Raw genomic sequence first — 21,310 nt, 5'->3', positions numbered from 1 at the left:
AAAAATAAAACTTTACTTTAGTAATTCATAAAATAAAACTTTAGTAATTCATACTTTACTTTAGTAATTCATAAAAATAAAACTTTACTTTAGTAATTCATAAAATAAAACTTTAGTAATTCATACTTTACTTTAGTAATTCATAAAATAAAACTTTAATAATTCATGAAATAAAACTTTACTTTAGTAATTCATACTTTACTTTAGTAATTCATACTTTACTTCAGTAATTCATAAAATAAAACTTTAATAATTCATAAAAATAAAACTTTACTTTAGTAATTCATACTTTACTTCAGTAATTCGTACTTTACTTCAGTAATTCATAAAATAAAACTTTAATAATTCATAAAAATAAAAGTTTACTTTAGTAATTCATAAAATAAAACTTTAATAATTCATAAAAATAAAACTTTACTGTAGTAATTCATAAAAATAAAACTTTACTTTAGTAATTCATACTTTACTTTAGTAATTCATAAAATAAAACTGTAATAATTCATAAAATAAAACTGTAATAATTCATAAAAGTAAAACTTTACTTTAGTAATTCATACTTTACTTTAGTAATTCATAAAATAAAACTTTAATAATTCATAAAATAAAACTTTACTTTAGTAATTCATACTTTACTTTAGTAATTCATAAAATAAAACTTTAATAATTCATAAAAATAAAACTTTACTTTAGTAATTCATAAAAATAAAACTAGTAATTCATACTTTACTGTAGTAATTCATAAAATAAAACTTTACTTTAGTAATTCATACTTTACGTCAGTAATTCATAAAATAAAATTTTGATAATTCATAAAAATAAAACGTCACTTTAGTAATTCATACTTTACTTCAGTAATTCGGACTTTACTTCAGTAATTCATAAAATAAAACTTTAATAATTCATAAAAATAAAACTTTACTTTAGTAATTCATACTTTACTTTAGTAATTCATAAAAATAAAACTTTACTTTAGTAATTCATAAAATGAAACTTTACTTTAGTAATTCATAAAAATAAAACTTTACTTTTGTAATTCATAAAATAAAACTTTAGTAATTCATACTTTACTTTAGTAATTCATAAAATAAAACTTTACTTTAGTAATTCATGCTTTACGTTAGTAATTCATAAAATAAAACTTTAGTAATTCATACATTACTTCAGTTATTCATAAAATAAAACTTTTATAATTCATAAAATAAAACTTTACTTCAGTAATTCATACTTTACTTCAGTAATTCATAAAATAAAACTTTAATAATTCATAAAAATAAAACTTTACTGTAGTAATTCATACTTCAGTAATTCATAAAATAAAACTTTACTTTAGTAATTCATGAAATAAAACTTTAATAATTCATAAAAATAAAACTTTACTTTAGTAATTCGTAAAATAAAACTGTACTTTAGTAATTCATAAAATAAAACTTTAGTAATTCATACTTTACTTTAGTAATTCATAAAATAAAACTGTAATAATTCATAAAATAAAACTTTACTTTAGTAATTCATACTTTACTTTAGTAATTCATAAAATAAAACTGTAATAATTCATAAAAGTAAAACTTTACTTTAGTAATTCATACTTTACTTTAGTAATTCATAAAATAAAACTTTAATAATTCATAAAATAAAACTTTACTTTAGTAATTCATACTTTACTTTAGTAATTCATAAAATAAAACTTTAATAATTCATAAAAATAAAACTTTACTTTAGTAATTCATAAAAATAAAACTAGTAATTCATACTTTACTGTAGTAATTCATAAAATAAAACTTTACTTTAGTAATTCATACTTTACTTCAGTAATTCATAAAATAAAATTTTGATAATTCATAAAAATAAAACTTTACTTTAGTAATTCATACTTTACTTTAGTAATTCATAAAATAAAACTTTACTTTAGTAATTCATAAAATAAAACATCACTTTAGTAATTCATACTTTACTTTAGTAATTCATAAAAATAAAACTTTACTTTAGTAATTAATAAAATAAAACTTTACTTTAGTAATTAATAAAAATAAAACTACTTTAGTAATTCATAAAAATAAAACTTCACTTTAGTAATTAATAAAATAAAACTTTACTTTAGTAATTAATAAAATAAAACTTTACTTTAGTAATTAATAAAAATAAAACTACTTTAGTAATTCATAAAATAAAACTTCACTTTAGTAATTAATAAAAATAAAACTTCACTTTAGTAATTCATAAAAATAAAACTTTAGTAATTCATAAAATAAAACTTTACTTTAGTAATTAATAAAAATAAAACTACTTTAGTAATTCATAAAAATAAAACTTCACTTTAGTAATTAATAAAATAAAACTTTACTTTAGTAATTAATAAAATAAAACTTTACTTTAGTAATTAATAAAATAAAACTTTAGTTTAGTAATTAATAAAAATAAAACTACTTTAGTAATTCATAAAATAAAACTTCACTTTAGTAATTAATAAAAATAAAACTTCACTTTAGTAATTCATAAAAATAAAACTTTACTTTAGTAATTCATAAAATAAAACTTTACTTTAGTAATTAATAAAAATAAAACTACTTTAGTAATTCATAAAAATAAAACTTCACTTTAGTAATTAATAAAATAAAACTTTACTTTAGTAATTCATAAAAATAAAACTGGAATAAAATAAATAACACTCCGGGTCGGTGTTCTTTCTTTGTTAATAAAAGCATTTAATACCATTACTCTCCCGTCTCGATACCACTTAAAAAGCTTCTCGGTGCCACATGTCTATCTAACCCGCTCATGTTTCTCTTTTTTCCTACCGCACGCTGGCCACAGCCGGCCCATTCTCACCTTCATTTCGATGCCAACTTTGTTTCTCGACCATGTGGTGTTCATTTTTTTTTTTTTTCATTTTTCTTTTCGTGCCAACTCGCTCACACTTCCTAATTTTCATACATGTTTAAATGCTGCTCCTTCTGTTAAGACAATTACTTGCCATCCATCCTTCGCTGCGGCTGATATTTCTTCACGTGCTCATATGCACTCTGTTACAGTTGTAATGTTGGAAACCTATTAAAAAAAAAAAGAAAAGTTCCACTGCTCAGTTTGTTGGATGCAATTTAAGTTTTTTGTGATACTTTTAAACTTTGCGTACATAACAAGTACAGTGTGTCATAGGAGGACACAATTTCCGTATTAGGATATCACAATTTCTTATAATACTATTAAAAATGTTTAATTATTACTATTAAAAACATTACATTCAGATTAGAATATAAAAAAAATTTTTTTTTTTAGATCTTCTGGAATATTCTAAGTTATGGTGTTCCATTTGGAATGTTTCTGGAACTTCCCATTCACCAAAACTATATAAAAAAAAAACACTGATAGCTTCAACTCTTCAGTTAGTAAAAGAATCAGTTTAAGTCGTTATGCTACTCGAGGTTGTCAGACGCTGACTAGATTAACTCCGGCTAATATTTCTTGGGATCAAAATCCCGTCGAAACTAATCTTATATAATGAATCAATTACAAGCATCGTCAAAGAAAACTGAACACATTTGGTGATTATAAAGATTTTCTGACCTTTTCTTTCTGACCAAAGAATATTATTAATTCTCAATAACTCGGACTTTCTTCTAAATGTAAACTAGACTGAATTAAGAACTTGCTTATCTCCCTTGGATTATTTGTACATATTTTTGTTTCTTTGGTTTTATGTACAATAAATATTTTTTTTATTTTTCTTTAAAATTTTAGGGTTGAAGAGCGTACAGTAGAAATTGGACAATATACTAATCATTAGTAATGGAAATTTGGTAAATTTGTTAACTTATATGGAACGGCTCATCAAGAACTTGTTTACGTTAGACTTGAAGACAACCATATTGTAGTCTGCTGGAAAGCAGGAAAACGGAAGACAATTCCACAGGCGTGCAGTTCTAAGGAAGAAGCTTTGTTCATAGAATCTACGTTTAGGTTTAGGCACAGATAAAGAGTGGGGGGAATTATTGATAGTGTTTTCAGCTAGACGAGTGTTTCTTGTGAAAGTTTGGCGAGGGGGGACCATAGACTGAAGCTCAGTCGAACACTTTCCATGAAAATAACGATACATCAGAGACAAACTCGCAACATCTCTTCTGTGAGATAGAGGTTGCAGGAGGGAAGAGAAAAGGACATCTCCTACAAGGCTATGAAATCTATTTTGAACTCTATCAAGGCAGGACAAGTCCTTTCTAGCAGCTCCTGCCCAGATGTGGCAACAGTATTCCATCCTTGGACGTACCTGGCTCTTATATAGATAGAGAATAGCATCAGCAGTGAGATATCTACTGGATCGATAGAAAGATCCCACCATTTTTCCAGCGGCCTTGGCAACAGATTTGATGTACGTGTTCCATTTAAGACCAGAAGCTTGTCAAAACTTGAGGCCTCCTGAAGACAAGAGCCATTCATTTCAATTGATGCCAGATGTGGATCAGAATGTTGATGATGTAAAGAGAGAATCTTGGTTTTAGATGCATTAAAAGTAACCAGTCACTCCTTTCCCCATTGTACCACATGCTCAAGATCAGAGGAGAGAGAATCGGAGATAACTTGGTCGTTTACTGTCTTAGATGTGCTACCATAAATGGAGCGTTATCAGCATAAATGTCTACAAATGATGTAAGGATGTGATTTGGAAGATCATTAATATAGACCAGGAAAAGAGTTGGGCCCAGGATGGACCCCTGAGGGACTCCAGCATTAATACTGTGAGCTTCTGATTTTTGCCCCTCAACTACTACTCTTATGAACCTATCAGAAAGAAATGATTTAATAATTGAGAAGACATTTCCAGCTATACCATATCTAGAGATCTTGTGAAGTAAACCTTTATGCCATACCCTATCAAAGGCCTTAGATATGTCAAGGGCCTTAGATATGTCCTAGAAAGGTTGCCTCCGTCGAGAGATTTGCTAATCCTATGAGATATAACTGTAAGCACATCTGCTGTAGATCTAGCAGAACGGAAACCATATTGAGTGTCACTAAGAAGGTTATTTTTGTTGAGATGGTTGATTACTTCTGTATTTAACACAGATTCCAGCAACTTATGATGCACAGAAGACTTATTGGCCTGTACTGAGAGGGGGATGAGCGATCACCTGAATTCTTAAATACAGGGCATACAGATGAGATTTTCCATGGTGATAGGAAGCTATTCTCCTTAAGACAACGTTTAAACAGTTTTGTAAGTATGGAGGCTAGTTCTGGTTGAAGTTTTTTGAGTACTATAATTGGAATAGCATCAGGGCCGGCGGTTGCTTTACTAGAATCAAGGTTTTTGATTAGCTTGGCAACATCACGTACAGATATATGTATATCACATAGCGTGTTTTCTGATACAGGAGGATATATTGGGGGTTGGCGGCCTTGGTCGCAAAGGGTAGAATTAGCTGCAAAGTTCTTGACAAAAAGTTTGGCTTTGTCTGATGCTGACGAGATTACCTCGGGTCCATTTATGATAGTTGGGATAGAGCAAATGCTTCTGTTCAGTATTCTGTTTGCTATTTGCAAAAAATGGTGGGAACCAAGCCGCTGCTCAGCTTCTTTGGACTTGATGGACTGAGCATAACAACAATGTTGATAATAAACAATAATGTTGATAATAGATAATAATGTTGATAATAGACAATAATGTTGATAATAGACAATAATGTTGATAATAGACAATAATGTTGATAATAAACAACAATGTTGATAATAGACAATAATGTTGATAATAAACAACAATGTTGATAATAGACAATAATGTTGATAATAAACAACAATGTTGATAATAGACAATAATGTTGATAATAGACAACAATGTTGATAATAGACAACAATGTTGATAATAGACAATAATGTTGATAATAGACAATAATGTTGGTAATAGACAACAATGTTGGTAATAGACAATAATGTTGATAATAGACAACAATGTTGATAATAGACAATAATGTTGATAATAAACAACAATGTTGATAAAAAACAATAATGTTGATAATAAACAATAATGTTGATAATAGGTAATATTGTTGATAATAAACAACAATGTTGATAATAGACAATAATGTTGATAATAGACAACAATGTTGATAATTAACAATATGTTTATAATAAACAATAATGTTGATAATAAACAATATTGTTGATAATAAACAACAATGTTGATAATAGACAATAATGTTGATAATAGACAATAATGTTGATAATAGACAACAATGTTGATAATAAACAACAACGTTGATAATAAACAATATGTTGATAATAGACAATCATGTTGATAATAAACAATAATATTGATAATAAACAACAATGTTGATAATAAACAATAATGTTGATAATGAACAATAATATTGATAATAAACAATAATGTTGATAATAGACAATAATGTTGATAATAAACAATAATGTTGTTGATAAACAATAATGTTGATAATAAACAACAATGTTGATAATAGACAACTATGTTGATAATAAACAATAATATTGTTAAAAACAATAATGTTGATAATAAACAATAATGTTGATAATAAACAACAATGTTGATAATAGACAATAATGTTTTAATAAACAACAATATTAAAAACAATAATGTTGATAATAAACAACGATGTTGATAACACAACAATATTGATAATAAACAATAATGTTGATAATAAACAATGTTGATAATAGACAACAATGTTGATAATAAACAATAATGTTGATAATAAACAATAATGTTGATAATAAACAATAATGTTGATAATAGACAACAATGTTGATAATAGACAACAATGTTGATAATAAACAATAATGTTGATAATAAACAATAATATTGATAATAGACAACAATGTTGATAATAGACAACAATGTTGATAATAGACAACAATGTTGATAATAGACAACAATTATGATAATAGACAATAATGTTGATAATAGACAACAATGTTGATAATAAACAATGTTGATAATAAACAATAATGTTGATAATAAGCAACAATGTTGACAATAAACAATAACGTTGATAATAAACAACAACGTTGATAATAAACATAACGTTGATAATAAACAACAATGTTGATAATAGACAACAATGTTGATAATAGACAACAATGTTGATAATAAACAATAATGTTGACAATAAGCAATAATGTTGATAATAAACAATAATGTTGATAATAAACAACAACATTGATAATAAACAACAATGTTGATAATAAAAAATAATGTTTATAATAAACAACAATGATAATAAACAACAACATCATATTTGCTCAACTAGTAACCTTGACTTGTTTTTGATTGGAAACGAGGCCTCCACCTCGAATGTTAAATGCTAAGCAACCGGTAAGTTCTGTCTGATTCTCTCTCCTTTGATCTCGAGCGCATGGTTCAGTGGGGGAAGATGTGGCTGGTTACCTTTAATGCATCCAAAACCAAACTCCTATCCTTACATCATCAACGCTCTGATCCCCATCTGGCATCAATTGTGATGGATGGCTCTCGTCTGGGTGAGGCCCCGTATTTTGACAAGCTTCTGGGTTTGACCTTTACTCCTGATCTGAAATGGAACACGTACATCAAGTCTGTTGCCAAGGTCGCTGGAAAGATGGTGGGTTCCTTCTACCGCTCCAGAAGATATCTCACTACTGATGCAATTCTCTATCTATATAAAAGCCAAGTATGTCCAAGGATAGAATACTGTTGCCATATCTGGGCAGGAGCTGCTAAAAACAGCCTATCCTGCCTTGACAGAGTACAAAATAGACTTCGTGGCTTAGTGGGGGATGCCCTTTTCTCTACCCTGCAACCTCTCTCCCACAGAAGAGACGTTGCGAGCCTGTCCTTGTTTTATCGTTATTTCCATGGCAGGTGCTCGTCTGAACTCCAATCTCTGGTCCCCCCTCGCCAATCTTTCACGAAAAACACCCGTCTAGCTGAATCCACTATGAAAAATTTCCCCCACTCTATATCTGTGCCTAAATCAAAACGCGGATTCCATGAACAAAGCTTCTTTCTTAGAACTGCATCCTGTGGAACTCTGTTCCGTCTGCCTGCTTCCCACCGGACTACAACTTGGATGTCTTCAAGTCCAACATTAACAAATTCCTAATGAACCGCCCCCTTAAGTAAACACTTCATCAAATCTCCACACTAACGTAATGTACTTGCAATAACCCTTATCCCTGAGTGGCTTCTGGGCCTTGATAAGTGGTGATCACTGTGTAAAAAAAAAAAATTTTTAAAAAAAAAAAACGAATGACATGTTACCAAGTGACATCTTTGAGCTTCCATGTGGAGGATCTAAAGGTCGTGATAACTGGGCACTGTAAGGTAACATTTTCCCCTGCATCATTCTAATTAACTGGGGTTACACCTGTACATTCATCTCAATTTCTTTATAAATATTACATCCAATTTTGATAGAATTTTTTAGCCACATGGGTTTTAAATGTCATTTTCACATCAATGCAATGTCTCATAGTGGGGTATAATTAGAGGGAGGAGTGATCAGGTTAGTGACGCAACTAGATGTAACAGTTGGTTCTTTTTCCACTAATGAGCACATGTAGGCAGCCATTTAATGAGCACATGTAGGCAGCTATTTAATGAGCACATATAGGCAGCCATTTAATGAGCACATGTAGGCAGCCATTTATTTTGACTCATGTCAAAGATGTAACATAGCGCAGATGCGAAGTGATGTCATCAGAAAAGAAAAAAGACTATATAAATATAACCCTATAGGCTGCATCGCCAGGAGCCAAGTTGGGTTGCACCTTAAAGGTAACCCCACCCCCAACGATTCAGGGTTACATTTAAAAAAAATAAAATAAAAGAATAAATCTTTTCAATAAAATTCAATAACTTCGCATCTGGACCTTTCAAGTCTCCAACTGCCTTTAATCTTTTTCAAAATGTTTCCAAAATCTTCTGAGAGCCTTTAAACTGTCAGACTTCTTACAAACTAAAAGTCTTTAAACTGGCGAAGACTTCTTCATAACTCTGTCTCGTGATTTGATTGTCTAGTTTTTATCTTTGCCTTCATCTTTTCTTCGTCTAGTGGTTAGAACCCTAATATCTATGCCAGACACTCGCTGGTTGCGGGAACTCATTGTTTTTCTACTCAAACACGCAACTTGTGCATAACCCTAAGTTCATGTAGTAGTTCTGCTCTCATGATGGCTGGTTGGTAACCCTATCTCGAGGGTCCTTCAGCTGGTCGCCTGCTCTCAGACGTTGGAGATGGGGGCCGCTTTCGCAGTTTGAACATTGATCGAGAAAGAATTCATTTCACAACCACAGGCAAACAACAAAGAATCACAAAGGCAGTCTTTTTAGTAACAAATAAGTTATTACAGGTATCTCTCATGTAAGAACATAAACTTAAGGCCACTCTAAACTTGGGGAATTAGACTGAATTTTGGGTGTAGGATTATAACGGTTGAAATTAAGTTTTTCGCCTAGACCGGCGGACGCAAAAAATACATCCGACGGCCGACGAACTCTCCTCACCAACGAACTCTCCCAAACTAGCGAAAAAGCCACTTATTATTATCCTTATAACTTCTAATTTATGTCCCCCTTCTATTTGGGGCCTTGTCTTTCTTTCTCTCTCTCTCTTCCTTGGTCAATACCTCTTACCATCACTCATGGAATAGTTTTCCCAAAGGCCACCTGTATAAGGCCCAACAAGGAAATCGGTTATCTAGATGACCCTCTCTCCAAAAGGGACGACTCAATAACAAAATTACCCCTTGAAACACTCATCTACTTGACTGGCTTTTCGAATGGTCCCCCAAATAAAACAGGTCAAAAAAAGAGGAGACGATGTCATTTGACGTGATATCGATCAGCTAATACAGCATGACCTAAGTTTGACCAGAAATTTGGGATCACTTTCATACATTAGCATCAAATTTTCTTGTTTTCTGTCATTTGTTAACAGATATTTATTTTCTCTTTTAGTTGGAAGCTCAAGTCACTTCTTGGGACCTGCCACCGATTCAGCAACGATATGTAGAAGCATGTAAAATTAACAAAACTCGTAAGTTGTTCAACATTTTATTCGGTTATTAAAAAAACTATCAAAGAAACCTGGTATTGCCTGGGAGTAATAAACTTTGGTGCTTGTCCAGAATTCACCCTATATTTAAAAAACAAATAAAGAAAAATCCATATGATGCACATATTTATGACTGGAAGAAAATATATTCCCAAAATTACATAAATTGATAAAAGTACTTTATTTATTTATATATATATATTCAAGCACATCTGATTGAACACGATAGAGTTATCCTTTTTTCCGATTTTTTTTTTGGGGGGGGGAGGGGGGGGTATCTTTTCAATTCGTCAAATGATCTTTTTTATTTCAGCTGGCATGTTGTATATTATGGCGCCCAAAAGTTGTTGTTCAGCCATATTCTTCTCAAGCGCTTTCTATCGGTACATCTGATTGTCATCAGGAGTGATTGTTGTTGTCGTTTTCTTTTTCTTTGAGGCTTGGTGTATTTATAGTTTGTTTTTTTTTTTTATTGGTTATGAAGGTGGGTGCAGGATAGTTAGAGGCGAATTATTTTTGTGTTTAATTTCGATTTTCTTATTTTATAGTTTATTTATTTAGTTTCTTGTTAGTCATTAAATACTGTTAGTATATTTGTCCCGGTGTTAAATGAGATCCGGTTATTAAGGGGCTGTAGTTTTTTTTTTATAAGTATGGCTTCTAGAAATTTTAGTCGTCATGTGCAATTGTTAAGGTATCGAATTTTAGTATTGTTAGTTAAGATATTTCTAATGTCGGACGACTGTAGGTTTTTATCATGGGATGTTAGGTGTTGTTTTATGGCGCTATTGTCAGCTAAATAATAGGTTAGTCATCGGGAGAGTTTTGTGATGTGGCCTGTGTATGCGTTGTATGAGTTTCTAGAGTGGGTTCGGAGAAAAAAGCAATGCATTTAGCTTTAAAAGGGCATCATTTCTATCTTACTACCATTCATAGTTAACCAAATAACTCAGACTTTTGGAACCCCCTCTGTGTGTGTGTGTGTGTGTGTGTGTGTGTGTGTGTGTGTGTGTGTGTATTATACCAGCATTGCTTGGTTGTGTAAATTGAAGTGTGGAAAAAAAAAAAAACGTGCGACATTAACCATTGCCCCACCGCAAGATGCTAACGGAAACATGTTTGAATTTATTTAATTACTTGGATTTGGCAGGTGCCCGTTTTAATGAGTTCATGAGGTCAAGTTTGACTGCGGGATAGTATTTCATTTACTGCGGAACGCTTTTTTTTATTTTTATTTTCCCAAGATGTTATAGGAAAAAGACTAATCCACATGCGGCGAGCGACAAATGTTGAATATTTATCTTCCCGAAATCGAGCAAATTAAATAGACAGGCGAGCTTCATTGTTAACTGTGAGATATTACGATTTATATGTGATATAAAAAGTTTTAAAAAGTTGTGAAGCGATCGACTGCTTCTCTGAAAAAAGCCTTTTGTAAACATACAGAAAAAGCGAACACACATACATACATACATTTTTGCTTTTATATATATAGATGTTTACATTTAAAGAATCGTTAGGCCATAAAATGCCATAAAATCCATCTATCCGGTTTACATCAACACATACACACTTTCTGCACAGGCACAGAATTATTTTTTCTAAAAAAATTTTTAAAAGTGAGACCTGTTTTTTTTTTTTTTTTTTTTTGTTTTTTATGTCATTTTTAAAAAGTGAGACCTGTTTTTTTTTTTAATGTAATTTTTGAAAGTGAGACCTGTTTTTTTATTTTTTTATGTAATTTTTAAAAGTGAGACCTGTTTTTTTATGTAATTTTTTAAAGTTAGACCTGTTTTTTTATGTAATTTTTAAAAGGAAGACCTGTTTTTTTTTAGTTTTTTATGTAATTTTTAAAAGTGAGACCTGTTTTTTTTAATGTCATTTTTAAAAGTGAGATCTGTTTTTTTTTTTTTGTTTTTTATGTAATTTTTAAAAGTGAGACCTGTTTTTTTTTTTGTGTTTTTTTTATGTAATTATTCTGTTCTTAATTTGTATCCCTGTTACGTCTCTAATTTTCATTTAATAAAAGCATTTTATGGTGGATATAAACGTATATGTTTTTCTTGTAGCTGAACGCCAGGATTTAAAAGTGTTGCTGGAACAAGCTGATGTATCAGGTTGTGTTGATTTCAAGAAACTTTCCTTACGTCCCGCCTGTTTGCAGTCTGTGTTCAGAGCAATCAAATATCAAAACAATCTTTGTATTCTCAACCTCAGCGGTAAGTGCGTCCAGTTGTTTTCATAATTTAGCACCAAATGTGTCATGGTAGCCATGTTGTATGGAAAATAACAACAATTCAAACTCATGACACATTTTATTTTCTACTGATTTAACTGAACCGCAACAGTCGAATTTTAATAACCCATTTCGGTGAACGTATTTGACCAACTAAATTCAAACATGTATTACTTTAAAAGACTTGCTCAATTTTGAAAGCCAAATTTTACCAAATTCAAACATGTATTACTTTAAAAGACTTGCTCAATTTTGAAAGCCAAATTTTACCAAATTCAAACATGTATTACTTTAAAAGACTTGCTCAATTTTGAAAGCCAAATTTTACCAAATTCAAACATGTATTACTTTAAAAGACTTGCTCAATTTTGAAAGCCAAATTTTACCCAATTCAAACATGTATTACTTTAAAAGACTTGCTCAATTTTGAAAGCCAAATTTTACCAAATTCAAACATGTATTACTTTAAAAGACTTGCTCAATTTTGAAAGCCAAATTTTACCAAATTCTCACCAGTTGTACTTTGAAATAGAATTAAACAGACAACAGCCCTTTTCATTGATTGAGATTGTCAGACTGACTTCCTCATCTTGGTTGTTATTGTCACAACGTTTCGGCTGTTTTGCCCTCCGGCCTTCGTCAGGTGTTTTGTATCGAACTGGGGAACCGTTTGTTAGGAGTCTCAAACCCAATCCTTTATTATTATTACGGGGGTACCATGTTCGGACTCCAGCTAGGCTTTGGGACATAGTTGCTGATTCTCTGTTTTGAATGTTACTTTTTCACTGCCTTCGTTCAAGATTGAACTCAGCACCTCTGGGTAACTGTAAACTTTGATACAACGTCTAGGACCACTCGGCCATATGTCACTAGGAGGCAAAACGGTCGAAACGTTGTGACAATAACAACCAAGATGAGGAAGTCAGTCCGACAATCTCAATCAATGAAAACACCTCATCTCAAAAATACAGACAATTAACAGCCCTTTTATGTACTCGATCAAAATAAAATAAAAAACGATTTTACAATATTTATCTTGTTTTTGCAAAAAACACAGTATCTCATTGTTATTAGAACAAATTTGAAAATCAAAATATTGAATTTCAAGTAAAACCAACGGTATCTTTTTAATTATCATGTCGCAGCAAAAAACATATCCTCCCACAAATAAAAAAACGATAACATAGAAAATTAATTATTAATGAAAATAATTTAATTATAATGTCGCAGCGAAAAACATATCCTCCCACAAATAAAAAAACGATAATATAGAAAATTAATTATTAATGAAAATAATTTAATTATAATGTCACAGCAAAAAACATATCCTCCCACAAATAAAAAAACGATAACATAGAAAATTAATTATTAATGAAAATAGTTTTTGAAGACCGAAAATTGAGTTTTGTTAAAATAAATAAATAAACAGAATAATTTGAATCCTGACAGGGGAGGTAATTATTATTATTAATTCTACAAACTTTGAAAACCTTAGGCCAATTAAGCAAAACTCAGTTTTTGCTAATTGTCTTTGAAAACTGTTTTCATTAATGATTAATTTTCTATCTTATCGTGTTTCATAATTTTTCCATGTATTCCTTTTACTGCGACGTAGCAATTAAGTAGATACAATTGGTTTTACTTGAAATTCAATGTTTCTATTTCACTCTAATAACGAAAAGCACCAAATACGCATATATAAGAATGTTGATAAACTTATAAATCAGTTTCCTTTCATTTGATATTTGATTTGGCAAAATTTAAATCGGTTTATGGTGATCTTATGAGTCTTTCTCTCATGATCTTCCCCACAAAAATTCTGTTTTAGTGATGTTTTACAAGCAGTGAGCATACTAGTATAGATTGGAGGGCTTTTAGAAATTGACTTTCAAACATACCTATCTCTGGCCAGGTCTTTATTTATTCCTCTTCCTCTCAAGTTCATTCTTATTGTTTCCAACTATGTTTTTCTTAGCCTTCCCCTATAAACTGAACCTTCTACCACAACTGTTCTACATTTAGTAACCCAAGAACTCACATCCATTCTTTCAATATGACCATACCAACAAAGTCTCCTGTTCTGCAAACGTCTCCCTGTACTGAGGTCATCAGATCGAAGCCTGTCCTTAAGACTCACATCACGCATCCGTCGTATATTTGCATTTAATAAATACTAGACGTAACCTTATGGATGATATAGATGCCAAATGCTATTTAATTTACAAGCATGTTAATGGTGCGTGTAAATACACTATGTAAATTAGTTAAGAAGAGAGAGTCACTCTTTCGCTAAATGTTCGCAGACGTTAACAACCATTCGACAATGATTGAATCATCATAAAGTGGGAAAGGATGAGAGAAATGCAGAACTAAGTGAGAGATAGGTGGTTTGGTCAGTTAATTACAAATTACAGCTAATGAAAAGAGTTAAAAATGAATTTTTTTTTAAACGTAATTCAGTCTCAGAACTAATGCAGGGCACTACAGTCAAATTTATCTTTAGTTGACCTGTGACAACTAAATATTTTCGTTTACTAGCCAAATATTAAAGTTACTAACCAAGCCCATGTGATTTTTGGAATATGAAATCTTTGTTCCATGACAAATACTTACATCATGTAAATTTTTTTGTGTTTTGTTTTTTAGTAAGTGTAATTCTAAATATACATCAAATTTTATGTTGAGACTTGAACGTCTAAAAATTTTAATTTTTTCGAATGTTTTTTTTAAACAGCCTTCATTAAATAAAAAAAAGGGTGTATATTGTTCTAATACACTTTTATTATTTAAATAATTTTACTTTGCTCATTTTATTTTAAAAAAAAAAAAATAGGTTGAAAAAAACATTTTTCATTCAGTAATACCTTTGGAAAATTGTTGGTAAAAAAACACAATCGCTAAAAGATAAGCGTTTTATTATTTCTAGTCGCCACTTGGAAAAACCACTTTCAAATGCGACTGTTTTACTCCGAACGTAAAGTTCTGTAATGTGTACTTTATCATCTATTTTGTGTCATTAAAGTATAAAGGGAAAACATCTTAACTTTAGTATAAAAGATTTTATTTTAATTTAGGGGCTTCTACACTATTGGAATGAGATTTTGTAGTCGATAAATGGAGTTTTCAGATAAAAACAATCGTTTCAACTGATTTTTTGGTCAATTCTAATAAATTACAATGATAGTTTCCAAATTATGCAGTCGAAATTACTTGAATATTACTGAATTATTTAAAAAAAAAAAAAACAACTTTAATTGTGGTAGCAGGTGAAAAATTGCTGCCATCTTGTTTAAATAAAATGGAAAATTACCTTCCTTTTGAACTCTCCTGTACTATTGTTTTCATCAAATTCTATTTTTTATTTTCTTTAATAAATAATTTTCTACCTTATCAATTTTTGTAATTTTTGGATATAATCATCTTAAAAATATGAGGAATACGTAGATACCATTGTTTTCATGTGAAATTCAGTTTTACGATTTCCGAAATTTCGTCCTAATAGTGTAGAAGTGCCAAAATGTATTTAATCTTTCTTTTTATTTTTGTATAATTGTTGTGGTGTGTCCACCCTACAGATAATAATGCCCATTTCTACTTACCATAAAGACTGGGAGAATATATCTCTCGATATTAGCACACGTTATGCACAAGTCATACGCACTTGGCAGTCGGACTGATGTATTTTTATTTTGTTGTATATACTTTTCTGCTCAATATATTTTGTTTCCATTAATTACGAGTTGGTTTTTCTTCCATACCCGTACAGGACCACAACAATAATTAAAATTAATTATGTATTCATTTTTTTTTTTTTTTTTTTTTTTTTATAATAAAAATAATAGTAAAACCATGTTAGAAGAAAAAGAATCTTTTTTTATCTCTCTTTCTTTAGGTAACAAGCTTGGTGACATCGGGTTACAAATGTTGGCCAAGATGCTGGATACGATTCCTGGACTCGCTTCTTTAGATATCTCGTGTAACGGCATTACTGCAGTTGGTCTCATGGAATTGAAGAAGATCATAGAACCATCCGATGCAATTTCTGCCACACCAGGGCTAGGACTGATGGCTTTCTCTCAGAAACCCTTGCAGGTAATTTAATTTTAACATTGTAAAAGATAATGAATTGGAACAAATGCATAGAAGACATTGCCAAGACTGTTGCAAAGAAGATGGACTCCTTCTACTGCGCTGAAAAATACTCACATCTGACAAAACCCTCATTTGCCCATTCATGTAATATCTTTTGCCATATTTGGCTGATGCATCAATCAATAGTCTCCCTCTGTTGGACAGGATCCAAAAAAAAAGAATCTCTAATCTAACAGGTCTCAAATGGTCAACCAAGCTCTGAATAATCACAGATTTCAAGGAACTTCTGCTAAGATAGTCATATTTTACAAACCAAAGCACTTTAAGTCCTCAAAATAATACCGTTTTGTTCAGAAATGAATATACTTTCAAACGAATTAATAAATAATAATGTGCATTATATATTTTAAGAGTTTTAAGCAAATAAAGTGATAAAAATGTGAACATCATAAAACAGCGTTTTCGGTAAGATTTTGTAACGACCACCGTTGATTTGTAAATACTCGTACTAGCTGTGTTTGTATTAAAAAATTTTTCATGAAATTTAGAAACTAACCAGAAGAGATGTCACATTTAATAGTTTTGGGTATCCAAAATACATTTTACCATTGTTTTTTTTTTTTTTTTTTTTCGTGTTAAAAAAAAGATTTCAGCATGATAACTAGTGAAAAAATTTTTTTAATTTTCTTCGGACACCCACTGTTGAGTAAAACCATCTTTTTAATGTTTTTATCCGTTAAAAGAATACTTGTATGTGGTTTTCTCTTGTGGTAAATAGCAATTTAAAAACATAATATCTGGAAAAAAATCATTTGGATTTTGAGTGTAGACTGTAGTATTAGTAATAGCAGCAGCAAAAGCAACAGAAATACCACACCCACTGTAAACAGACATTTTTTTTTTGTTGTTGATTTTTATTCCAGATCGGATTTTTTTTATTGAAATCTGATTATAAAAAAATTTTCTTACATGTTTAGTTACAGCTATTTTGTTATCAACCATATGAATATTTAAAAAAATTTGACCAGTGGTTGAATTTTTTAAATATCATATTTCAGTGCACATTTTCTGTTGTTCAAAGCAAAAAATGCTTTGAACAACAGAAAATGTGCACTGAAATATGATTTTTTTTTTTTTTTTTTTTTTTTTTGCAGTGTACGAGCGGTACAACCCCTCTATATTTTTTTAAAATTTTGTCTTTTTTTACAATGTTTTCAGCGGATTATTATTGAATAAAAACTAATCTACCCGATTATCAAAAAAAAAATGAAAAATCGATATTTAAATATTTGTAGGAGGTGCTTAGTTAAGAAATAAAAATGGTAGAAAGAAAACATAAATTGTAATTAAAAATAAAAATCAAATTCATTCAAAATTTGTGAACAATTTGTCAGCTTTAGCAAAAAGTTTGTTTTTTTTTTTCCCCCAAATATTTAAATAGGTGGGACAAAAAGTATTTGATACTTTTCCAAGTTTCACAATGGGTGTCAAATGCCCTCTTCAAAAAAAATAACAAAACAAAAAACACTCCCTTAATCCTATGTCCAACCCTAGGTATGAGGGGCAAGCTTCCTCCTAAAGCCTCTAGCACTAACAATAATGCTAAGTCAGAGTGGGAGAGCTCCCCACTAAACAAAATTCCTCTGTAAGCTACATATAAGCGTAAAAAAAAAATCTTTCCTTAAAGAAAATGCAAATGATTTATCTCCCATAGAAAAATAAATTGGTTAACTGTCCTAAAATGCTAAAGTTGTCTCAAAATGGTGAATTATTTTACATTAAATTTATGTGAAACCAACCCCTACTCCAAATTCTAAAATTGTTTTTGTTTTGTTTCTATCAAGTCTTCAGGATGTTCATACATAATTTCCCTTAGCCCTATCATCAACCCAAAGTCAGAATGGCAACCTCCCCATCTTATAATTGCACAGAGACCATATTGAAACCACACATTTTTTTTAGGAAAAAAAAAACGCCCAGGATTTAGAAAATTTTCTGTTAACTGGCCCAAATACACTGTAATGGCTCAAAATGGGAAATCATTTTACATTAAATTCTAAAATAATTTTTGTTTATCTTTAATTAAAGTTTTTTCAGGGTATTCACACATAATCGTCAATAAAGGTAGAATCACATATTTTGGAGAGGTGGTCAGATGGATGGGGGGGGGGAGCAGACGGTATTAATCTACAATAATACCAAAGAAATATTGCAATATATTCATTTTTAAACAGTCCTAGATTTAGATTTCAGTTTTTTGTGTATAAAATGCATTACAATTCAGCTTTGAGTTTTCTAACTTCTTTTCTTTTAATGGATGCATGGCATTTTTAAGGAATTTATGTACATTTTCTGCAGATTATTTGGAAACCATTAATTTCTGGAGATTTTCAGTGTCATCCTGATTTCTTGCACAGAAATACACTTACATAGCAAATTTCATTGCTTAATCCTGTGTTTTAACAAAGATATAGCATTTTTGCTAAAAAAAGGTACTACAAAATATGTGACAAAATGCATATTTTTTTTTTTTTTTTTTTTTTTTTTTAATTCAATTTTCACCCCAAACAAGGCACAGTGCCACTTTGAAGCAGGGGGCTACTATTAGGGAATTAATTAGCGGGGTCATTATGAAGGGAGAAGAGTAGAAAGATGTTTGTTAACATTACACTTGAACTTCTGCATATCATTGCAGTTGGGAAAGCAGAATCCCGGAAGGGAGTTCCAAAGACCCGCAGTTCTGGGGAAGAAACTATTGGAGTAAAAGGCTTTCTTGCACCTAGGGATCTCCACTGTAAAGGGATGAGACTTAGTAGCTTGTCGGGTTTGTCGGGGGTAGTTACGTCGGGGAGGTACAAGTGTTTGCAGTTCGTCAGAGCATTCACCATTAAAGTATTTGTAGAACAGGCAGAGGGATGCAACATCTCGTCGATGGGACAGAGGTTGAAGCCCAGATGACAGTTCAGGACCTATCAGGTTTGCGACTCTTTTTTTAACCCTGTCCAGGAGCGAGAGACAAGCAGCAGATGCACCAGCCCAGATGTGACAACAGTACTCCATACATGGGCGAATGGTTGCCTTATAGAGGTATAGGATACTGGCAGGCGTAAGTAGTTTTCTAGCACGGTAGAGGGAGCCAACCTTCCTTGCAGCAGCCTTGGCAATGCTCTCAATGTATCTATTCCAGTTCATATTCCCTGTAAACGTTAGGCCGAGGAGTTTAAAAGAAGTACTTTCAGGCAATGTGTTCTTGGCCATTGCTATTGGTGGTAGAGAAGGTTTCTTGTAGTTATTGAAGGAAACAAGCTTAGTCTTAGCAGCATTGAATGAGACCAACCATTTTTGTCCCCATTCCACTACGGATTGGAGGTCATCCTCTAGTGTTTCTGCCATTTTCTTGGATATGTGTTCATTTGTTTTCCCCTCATATCTGTTATAGAGAGTGGTGTCATCGGCAAATATACCCATCTCCGAAACAATATTATCAGGGAGGTCGTTTATGAATATCAGGAACAATAGAGGTCCAAGGATAGACCCCTAAGGCACTCCCGCATTTATGTCATATTGTTTGGATGTACGTCCGTCGAGGACAACTTTGATTTTTCTATTACTTAAGAAGGATTTAATTACATTATGAATTCTTCCAGTGATTCCATATGATCTAATTTTCCTTAGAAGACCATCGTGCCATACCCTGTCAAAAGCCTTAGATATATCAAGGGCCACCGCTCTACCCTCCCCTGTTTTATCCAATGAACGGTATATACGTTCAGAAACTACAGTTAAGATATCTGCTGTTGAACGGGCTTGCCTGAATCCATATTGTTTGTCAGTCAAGAGTTTAGCAGCTGTTAGGTGCTGGACTAGGGCTTTATTAACTAAGGACTCAAATATTTTGGCGAAAAGTGGGAGGAGGCTAATGGGGCGATAATTTAGTGGGTCAGTTCTTTCACCAGAATTCTTGAAGACTGGTACCACAGAGGCGGTTTTCCAGCAGTCGGGAAAACAAGATTCGTTAAGGCATTTATTGTAAAGTTTGGACAGAACTGGAGCAACCTCGGCAGAGCATTTTTTTAATAGCACAGCCGGGATGAGATCTGGTCCACATGCTTTAGAGGTGTCTAGGTTTTTTATAATAGCATGTACCTGAGAAGGGGTGATTTTCAAGTCGTCAAGTGTGGCGTCTGTTCGCAGAGGAAAATCAGGGAGTGAGTGGTGTACCGAGTTCAGTGTGGAGTTTGAGGCAAACCGACTGGCAAGCAGATTAGCCTTGTCAGTTGCCGTGCAAGCAACCTCATGATTGTTTGTTAGTGGGGGAATAATTGACTGTCCATTATTAACTACGCTGTTGTAGATTTTCCAAAAATCCCGGGTTCCTAATTTCTGTGCTTCGATGCGCTTTCTGGTGGTTTCAGAGTAATCTGACTTAGCTGTGTCTATCACTCTCTTACAATTATTTCTAGCTTCTATAAACTTCTGTTTATTTGAGCTGGACTTATGTCGGTTGAGTCTGCGGAACGCATGCTGCCTTTGACAAATGGCAGCTGCACAAGCAGAAGTAAACCATTGGGGGGAGTGGGGCTTGCTATAGTATTTCCGTGCGGGAACATGTGCTTCAATAGCAGTTTTGAACCATTCAGTTGTCTCATTTGCACACTGTTCCGCTGGAAGAGTAAAGATATTTTGCCATGGGGCATCTCTGATGAGCTCCCTGATGGCTTCCCAATCAGCCTTTTTGTAATACCTCGTTGTTTTGAGTAGTGGGTCTTCAGTTTTAGGGCGAGAATTTAGGCTGATTTCTACCATTATCACAGCGTGATCAGCATTCCCGAGTGGGCTATGGGCATTTGTTGTACAGTCATTGGGAACTGTTGTCAGAAAGAGATCTAGAAGTGAGGCATGTTGATCGTGCTGGTCTGGGAAACGT

General features: G+C 31.7%; 1 protein-coding gene across 1 annotated transcript in view; it reads left to right on the top strand.

Moving 5' to 3' along the window:
- Positions 1-21,310, top strand: part of LOC145243946 (tonsoku-like protein) — a 116,656-nt gene that overhangs the window by 79,011 nt on the left and 16,335 nt on the right. Inside the window, exons 18-20 of the mRNA XM_080107074.1 lie at positions 9,959-10,037; positions 12,125-12,274; positions 16,184-16,383. Coding sequence (XP_079963200.1) covers positions 9,959-10,037; positions 12,125-12,274; positions 16,184-16,383 — 429 coding nt within the window. The remainder of the gene's footprint in view (positions 1-9,958; positions 10,038-12,124; positions 12,275-16,183; positions 16,384-21,310) is intronic.

The sequence above is a fragment of the Euprymna scolopes genome, chromosome 22 (assembly GCF_053919585.1).
Source record: "Euprymna scolopes isolate OS-2025 chromosome 22, ASM5391958v1, whole genome shotgun sequence".
Lineage (NCBI taxonomy): Eukaryota > Metazoa > Mollusca > Cephalopoda > Sepiida > Sepiolidae > Euprymna > Euprymna scolopes.
This window is presented reverse-complemented; position numbering and strand designations above follow the sequence as displayed.